The sequence below is a fragment of the Bombina bombina genome, chromosome 2 (genome assembly GCF_027579735.1).
Source record: "Bombina bombina isolate aBomBom1 chromosome 2, aBomBom1.pri, whole genome shotgun sequence".
NCBI classification, from domain to species: Eukaryota; Metazoa; Chordata; class Amphibia; order Anura; family Bombinatoridae; genus Bombina; species Bombina bombina.
The window spans coordinates 553,704,934-553,713,955 of NC_069500.1; the positions used below are offsets into that span (position 1 = coordinate 553,704,934).

The 9,022-nt window shown below is 38.5% G+C and overlaps 1 protein-coding gene across 7 annotated transcripts in view; it reads left to right on the plus strand.

Annotated features, from left to right (window-relative positions):
* The window catches only part of CDC14B (cell division cycle 14B), a 389,498-nt gene that overhangs the window by 294,929 nt on the left and 85,547 nt on the right, over positions 1–9,022 (plus strand). For all 7 annotated transcript variants that reach the window (XM_053702410.1, XM_053702405.1, XM_053702407.1 and 4 more), the window contains 4 exons: positions 5,711–5,941; positions 6,079–6,217; positions 7,387–7,549; positions 8,554–8,663. In XM_053702410.1, the coding sequence (XP_053558385.1) occupies positions 5,711–5,941; positions 6,079–6,217; positions 7,387–7,549; positions 8,554–8,663 (643 nt within the window). The remainder of the gene's footprint in view (positions 1–5,710; positions 5,942–6,078; positions 6,218–7,386; positions 7,550–8,553; positions 8,664–9,022) is intronic.

Consider the following 9,022-nt stretch of genomic DNA (forward strand, 5'->3'; position numbering starts at 1 on the left):
GTATTCAAATAGAACAAACTTCAGTTTCTAATCTATACTTAGTGTCTGTTAGCACTGAACTTGTATTGAAATATATGAATTGTTAGTACTATTATCTAAAGGAAAACTGCTAAGGGACAGGAAACTATAAACAAAGTTTAATTACCTGTTTTGAAACCCCGAGAGCCATTCTAGGGAAATACAGGAAAAGTCTTAGTCAAGGCTCTGCAGGTTGGACAGAGACTACTGAACTCTGTCAAAAGATATGCGGGGAAGAAAGAGATCTTCCCTAATCGCACAAAAAAAATGGTGGGGGGCGGAGGGTAGGCCGCAAATAGTGTACATTTCTGATGTACATTGTACATGTACATTTCTGATGGCAGTATACATATCTAGCATCTTTAGTATCCATCTAAATGGCTGCTTCAATTCTATGTAAGAATTACGTTATATAGAGTATGTTCTGACTACACTAGAAACATAAAATATTAGTGAAGCCGCTTAACAATATCTAAAACTGAGTATAAGGGGAGTAGTAAAAGGGGGCTCGAGTGGCATAGGCTAGGGACCGGTATACAATTAATAAACAAGAGCTGTTGATCTCTAAACCCCTGCCATTGTTCTGGAAAACAAACATTAACATAGAACTTCTTAAAGCTTGTTAGGTTACCATAGGCATAGCATTTACAGTAAATATACTTTAGTATGAAGGTATTTTACCTTAAAGTCTCCCTTATCTATCACTGAAAAATAGATAAACCCATAATCCAGGTATTAGGTATGATAGGTTGTATAAATGTATACAGTCCTGCCACAGAAAGAACTGCTCAAGGCTTACTGGGTAACTATAGGTTTAGGAGTTGCAATAAATATTCTACCCTAAAGTCTCTATTATTTATCTCTGAGCATATGGTATGATAGGTGAGTGCAGACCCCAGCAAATGTGTGAGAGAAGCAGTCCACATATGAGAAGCAAATAACTTTCTGGAGTAAGTGCATAGTAAAGGGTAGGTACTACTAGCAGTATAGCACAAAATATCATAGGGCATAGTAAAGGCATCAGATATTGCTAAACAGCTAAGCATTGACAGCTATTTTCATCCCCATTATTTATTAAGGGAATCCCCCAGATCCGTGCAATATAGCCTGAGTCAGGTTAAGAATATTTAAATCTCTGGTTTTGGATTCCCTCTCATCAAACATGCTAGGCAGCCTAATCAATACATAGTAAATAATCTCTTCAACTAAACATAATATAATGGCTAAAGAAAGCTATAATGAATTATAGAGAGTAATCTAGTTATAAAGTATATAGTGTAAGGGGTAGCATAGATCTGCATATTGTAACTACTGCGGGTAACCTTTAGTCAGCAGGGACTCTGCTAAGATCTGAACATAATAGTACCCCACCTCATGGTGTTCACCCCTCATCTAGTCAGCGGGAGCATACGGACAAGTAATGGCAATGACATCCAAAAAGGGTTAGACCCCAACAATTATGTTCAAATATAATGCTCCCCTCTCATGTGACCATATTAAACTGTGGACATTTATGCTGTTAAAACAACTGCTTCCAGTTAAAAATATTTTCACGTAGGAAATGTCCCATAGAGGAGCTGGCTCATGGAGCTGTCTACGTTGCTAACCCACAGCTTGTCCTCATAGGTTGGGTCTCATGGGTCAAATCTTCAGGCTAAAGAGCCGTCATTTAAGAGTCATAAGGCCACAGTATTAAAAGACAAGCCCCATAAGTAAAAGCCAGTTTACTTCAGGTGTCATTATTCTTCAAGCAATTTCTCTTTCAAGCGATCTTGTCCAACTTGGAAGTGAAATTAATCTGGAAAAGAGTTCCCTTGTTCCATCTACAAGAGTGATTTATTTGGGTACCTTAATAGATTCTCTATCTAGTAGAAGATTTCTATCAAGGATCAGATAAAGGATTTATTCCTTTTCCTATCTCTGCAATCTACTGTCCGGCCAATAGCAAGCTCTAGTGGTCCGGTAGATTAGCAATTTTGCAACCAGAAGGTTGGGAGTTTGGATCTGGCTGATCGTGTCCCACAATGGCTTAATGGTAATCCTTTGCTGCTTAAAAGCTGAAGGTCAAGAGTTCAAGTCCAGCTGTGGCTATGCGTTCCTTACAGCGAGTCCCTTTTCACTGATGGGTTATAAATAGCCTGGCCTAAATCATGATTTGCAGGCTACTAAATTTGCATTTGTCAGTGACTCTACCTATGGAAGGACTTTGTCTGATGGTTACCTTGGACATCATTCCCTTTGCTATTTTCCATAATATGGAGAACATTCAAATCCGTCTGAGGATAGATCTGGATTAGTCCACAAGAGTCTCTCTGCCGTAGTGGTTTTTCCAGGAGTATCTGTCTCGGGGCGTGTGCTTCTGGAGTCTTTCCTGGGTGATGTGGCCATGGTCGCCCACCTGCTGGGCTGGGAAGCAGTCTGGGTCTTGTTTAAGGCGCAGGGATTACAGACTCTGAAGTGTCTGCTCTTCTCTTTAACATCTTGGAGTTGAGTGCGATTTTCAATGAGGCTCGGCCTCAGTCGTCCATAGCTTGGTTTTAGTCGGACATTATCACCTCAGTGGTTTATATCAACCACCAAGGAGGAACTCAGGGTTCCTTAGCCATGTAGGAGGTGACTTGGATTGTTCTGTTTTTCGGAAGCTCACTATTGCTGTCTGTCTTAAACTTTCCAGAGTTGGTCAATTGGGAATTGGACTTCTGAACACAGATATTTCATCCCGGGGAGTGGGAATTCTATCCGGAGGTGTTGTCCAGCTTAACCCTCAAATGAAGGATGCTGGATTTGGATCTGTTGGCATCTTGGCTAAATGCCAAGCTTCTAAGGTACAGTTCAAGGTCAAGGGATCCACAGGCTGCTCTGATAGACTCTGGTGGTCCCTTGGGTTTTCAGGCTGGCTTGCATATTTCCTCAGTTTGCTCTCCTTTCCACAAGTCATTGCACGTATCAAACAAGAGAGAGCATCAATGATCTTATAGCCTCTGCGTGGCCTCGCAGGTTCTAGTATGCTGACCTAGTGAAGAGGTTGTCTCTCCCACCTTTGGATTATGCCTCTCTGAGGAAGGACCACCTACTTCAGGGTACCTTCCTTCATCCAAATTTCATTTCTCTGAAGCTGACTGCTTGGAGATTGAACGCTTAGTTCTGTTTAAGCGTGGTTTTTGAGACCATAGTCGGTCATTGAGACCATAAATTCAGGCTCTCAAGCCTGTTGCTAGAAAGATTTACCATAAGATATGGCGTCATATCTTTCTTGGTGTGAATCCAAGGGCTTCGCTTGGAGTAGGGTCAGGATTCCTAGGATTTTGTCCTCCTTCCAGGGAGGTCTGGAAAAGGGTTTTTGTCAGTCAGTACTCCGAAGGGTCAGACTTATGCTTCATCTTTTTTTACTACATAATCGTCTGGCGGATGTGCCAGATGTGCAATTTTTTTAAACATTTTTTTGCCAGGCATGAGTTTGTCTGTTGTTCCTCCTTGGAGCCTTTACCTTGTGCTTAAAGTTTAGCAGTAGCCACTGTTTTATCCTTTGCATTCCATAGATATTAAATTGTTATCTTGAAAGGTTTTGTTTCTTATTGCTCTCTCTTCTGCTAGGAGAGTCTCGGAACTCTCAACTTGCAGTGTGATTCGCCTTATCTTATCTTTCATGCCGATAAGTTGGTTCTTCGTACTAAGGTTTCATTTCCAAGGTAGTTTTGGATAGAAATACTAATCAGGAAATTGTTGTTCCTCCTTTATGTCCTTATCCTTTCTCTCATGAGGAATGTTTATCTTCTGCCCTGTTAGTTTGTTTCTCTGGGTAACGTAAAGGTCAGAAAGCTACTGCTACTTCTCTTTCTCTGTGGTTAAGAAGTATAATTCGTTTGGCTGATGAGACTGCTGGACAGCAGCCTCCTGAGAGAATTACGGCTCATTTCTCGAGAGCTGTCTTCTCTTCCTGGACTTTCAAGGATGAAGCTTCTGTGGAAACAGATTTGCAAGACTGCAGCTTGATATAACTTTCATTCTTTTTCCAAATTTTTATAAATTTGACACTTTTACCTCGGCTTAGGTTTATTTTGGGAGAAAGGTTCTTCAAGCGGTGGTGCCTTCTGTTTAGGTTACCTGTCTTGTCCCTCCGTAATCATGTGTCTTCTAGCTTGGGTATTGGTTCCCTCTAGTAATTAATGATGCCGTGGACTCAACATATCTTAGGAAAGAAAACATAATTTATGCTTACCTGATAAATTTATTTCCAGATATGGTGAGTCCACAGCCCGCCCTTTTATTTTAAGACAGTTATTTTTTTTACTAACACCTCAGACACCTTTACACATTTGTGTTTTCTTCTTTTTTTTTTCATTTTCCTTCGGCTGAATGACTGGGGGTTATGGGTAAGGGAATTGACATTTAACAGCTTTGCTGTGGTGCTCTTTGCCGCCTCCTGCTGGCCACGAGTAATATTTCCACTAGTAATTGATGATGCAGTGGACTCGCCATATCCAGAAATAAATAAATTTATCAGGTGAGCATAAATTGTTTTGTTTTTTCCTGTCTAGTAAATGAGAGAAATAGAAATAAAAGAAAAATAAATAAAAATCTAATAGAAGAGCCAGCAAGTGAGTTAATTGGCCATATGACAATAGGCTTAGTTGCTGCATTAAAAGGATATGAAACCCAAAACAGAACATTCGAATTTGAAAAAAGTTTCCAATTTACTTCTATTATCAAATTTGCTTTGTTCCCATGGTATTCTTTGTGGAAGAGATAATTAGGTAGGCATCTGGAGCAATACATGGCAGGAAATAGCGCTGCCATCTAGTGTTTTTGCAAAACTGCTGCCATATAGTCCTGTAGAAATGGGCTGGCTCCTGAACGCACGCCCCTGCTTATTAGAAAGAGAGAGAAAAAAATACCTAGAGAATGAAGAAAATGTTGTTAGAAGTGAACTAGAAAGTTATATAGATGCATACTAAACAGAGGTGGACGGTACTCTCAATTAGGAGTTGGGTACACATACATTTTACGAGAGATTTAGATAAATAGGGGAAGAGAGGTTTGCATAGATTTTGTGTGTGTGTGTATATGGTGGAGAGGGGGGGGGAATGATGGCTAGAGTATGTAGAAAGGTCTATAGAGATGGTTAGATTTAGATTTGTATAGACAGAACAGTGACTTGCCGCCTTAACTTCTAATAACACACACCAGTACTTTAACACTTTCACTCTAAGAACCACATAGGTAATTAATTTAACCCTTTGAATGTCTGTACCTCTTTTCTAAGCATACAGTTGAGGCAAGACTCATTTCCCTGTTCCCTTCCAGCAGGACAGGCATCACAGTGCAAAGAGACTGCTGGGCAGGATACACAGCAAATGGTGGAATGCAGAGAGAATGGTGTGGCTTTCACCTAGTTCGTTGTTGGCTGTAGTGACAGGGTGTGAAAGATAATAGAAATTTGTGGCTATATGCTCACTTTGCTGGGTAGAATATTTAATACCCATTCCACGCATCTCTTTCCGGCAGTGAATGATCAATTTGAATAACGGTATTTTTGCTGTGGTTTACCTTCTTGCAGGGTTTAGAGCCCTATTATATGCACATTTCACCAGTTCATAATTATATAAAAAATTTAGAGAGCTGGTGAAAAGGTTTTGTGCAACTGATTTTATGGCCAACATATCTTGGTACATTCTTTTCTTACACATTTTAGGTTACCCTCACCATGCTCCAGAAGCTTATTTCCCATACTTCAGAAGACATAACATTTCAACCATTATACGTCTCAACAAGAAAATGTATGATGCCAAGAGGTTTACAGATGCTGGTTTTGAGCACCATGACCTTTTCTTTATTGATGGAAGCACCCCTAGTGATTCCATTGTCAAGAAATTCTTAAATATTTGTGAAAATGCTGATGGAGGTATAGCTGTTCATTGTAAAGGTGTGTATACAGTTCTACTCTGACTAAATCTTGTACAGCATTGTATGCCTTTCTATGTCTTACTTTTTTCAGTTCAATTATATATAATCTAGATATAAGTTGTTTTTTAATTGTTTTTACATTTGTTCACTCTTCAGCTGGCCTTGGAAGAACAGGCACACTTATTGGATGCTATATGATGAAACATTACAGAATGACAGCTGCAGAAACCATAGCCTGGGTCCGGATATGTAGACCTGGCTCAGTGATCGGTCCTCAGCAGCAGTTTTTAGTAGAGTAAGTATTGTCCCCAACAATCCTTTGAGCCAGTTATGCAATTTATATTTTAAATTTTCAGATAAAGATACTTCAATGTATGTTAGTCTGCAAGATCCCCTGCATACTACCTTTTGCTAATCTGCAGTGCGCAAGCATGGGATTTCCTGGGATGTCAGCGCTACTGTGACAGGCCACATGACAGCTGATGTACTTTGTTTTATTTTACCAAGTTTTGCATTTGGTGATACCATTAAAATTGTCTTCTAATGTGATAAAAAAATAAGGGTTTGTGCAGTTGCTAAGGAGAAATAGGTTTAGCTGCAAGTGACATGTGACCTCTATGAGAACTTGTTTGTAGGAAACGTGTTGCATAAATAAATATTCTGTGTAGACCAGATTTCCTCCACCCAGCCCAGCCCTGGTAAATCCTTTTTATTCTGCTCTGTAAATCTGAAATTAATATCAATTTTCCCTGTCAAGATTGCAATTATTTGAGTGAAACCAGAAGCTGTGTTATGTTAACAGTGAATTTATTGTTTTATCGGGTTTACTGAAAGATTAAAAGCGGTCAGTAATTGTTGCAGTTGTGATTTTTTGTTTCTGCATTTTCTATCAACATATAGCCTCTTAATTGCTATGTAAACTAGCCTTTTCTAGAACCACCACTTGTGTAGGGGCTCTAAGACCTTTCTGTTCCTGGAAAACATCCCTGTTGTCCATGGGGCAGGTGATTACCATTCTTCATCTGCATAGAGGGATAAGTGGCCCCCTCATTCAAAAGCGTAAAGTCATGTGGGGGATAGTTGCTTTGTTAGAGCCTCCCCCCCTCTCTCTCTCTCTCAGAAGGACATGAGATGCCTAGTTTGAAACCGATTTCTCATGAGTTGACACCAAGATAGGGGCTCTTGAAGTCTTACTTTCTTATTGCTTGTCATGCAGAGGGTGCCTTTGGCAATGTCTATCAGATTATAATGTTATACATGCATGACCCTTTGCGAGTTTTCCTTTAGAAAACTAACAAATCTCTGTGCAGGGGAAAGTGTATAGGTAGCCACCACATGCAATGGTAAAGCGGAGGATGCCTACATTTGTCCTTCACGCTGTATAGAGATCGGTGATTTATGCAAGAGCACTTCTTTGTGATATTGAGCTTAATAACAACCTTTAAATCTCACTGTTTTTGGCAGCAAGCAAATGGGCCTTTGGAGTGAAGGAGATCTGTACCGCAAAAAGGTGAAAGAACAAGAAAATGGGAACAATTTGGGAGTCAAGTTCATACTTTCAGGAGTGGATGACATCTCCATTAATGATATCCAGAACAGAACATCTGGAAAGGAAGATATTGGAGTGGTAATTACAAAAACGGTGTCTGTTCATTTTATGTTTTACAGTCCAGCAGACTAAAGGTTATTTAATATACTTTGTAGAGTTAATGTATATACTGATAGTCTAAAACAAACAGAAAAGAAGGAATGTGATTGGCATATTCAAGTTTGTTTCAGTTGGTAGAGTGGAGATTTGCAAAAGTTCTCTTTCTTTGAGCTAATTATCAAAGGAAAAGCACATTTTATAACCATTTTCAATTAAATATGTACTCTTTATACATGCACAATAGAAAATGTTAAGGTAGACAATGAACATACAAATAAAGATTTGTGAAATAAACTTTGCTAATATAAAACATTAAATATTGTTCTTTCAGTTATGTGCCACACTGAAAACTTTGCTGGTATAATTAAATATTTTTAGATTAATCTGATTGCGTCAAAATGATCACGTTCTTGCTTCAAAAGTTCCATATCTTTCATCTCCTATTTGCATGTATGTAAATGATGATAAAGCAATTCAAATCGGCATAATATTTTTAAACATCAGAATGTGTAGTTGCATCATAGTGCTTAAAGGGCCACTAAACCCAAAATCTTTCTTTCATGATTCAGATAGAGAATACAAATTTAAACAACATTACAATTTACTTCTATTATTTATTTTGCTTCATTTTTGAGATACTGTATCCTTATTTGAAGAAAAAGCAATGCACATGGGTGAGCCAATCACATGAGACTTCTATCGGCAGCTACTGAGCATATCTAGATATGCTTTTCAGCAAAGAATATTAAGAGAATAAAACAAATTAGATAATAGAAGTAAATTAGAAAGATGTTTAAAAATGCATTCTCTTTCTAAATCATGAAAGAAAAAATGTGGGTATCATGGCCCTTTAACTGACTTATCTTAATTCAAAAGATGCATTCAATATAGCTATTTTCTAAATCTGTAATTAAAAAGTGTAAAAGCCACATAGAACATAGATGAGTAATCTAAACAATCTGACAACACACTTCTATATACAGTACAGTGATGATGAAGATGACGATGAAGCCTTCAATGTGACACAAGGCGATAAGCTTCGAGCCCTGAAAAGCAGGCGGCAAACAAGAACTTCTACTTCAGCACCTCTGTCGTAAGTGTTTTATTCGCATTCTACATTATGTGCACGTGCTGTATATATTCTTATAGCCTATTTTCTTCCTCTTTCTGTAGATGAATATTAGTTACCTGTAGAGATACTTGAAATCGCAAACAAAAACTCAGATGTGTAAGATGTTCAATAGAACCATTGTAGTGTAGTTAAATTAGTTTGTTGCTTTTGTAAAAGCCTAAGTTTTAAGGTTTTTATTCGCCATGAAGGTGGTAGAGCAGTTTGTTTTTACTGTAATTTGTGTGATTAAACAATGTTAGTATTTTTATATAACAGAAATTCTTACCGGTTGACACTGACACAACTCACCTGTGCATGAATACCCTTTGAAATATTTTCCT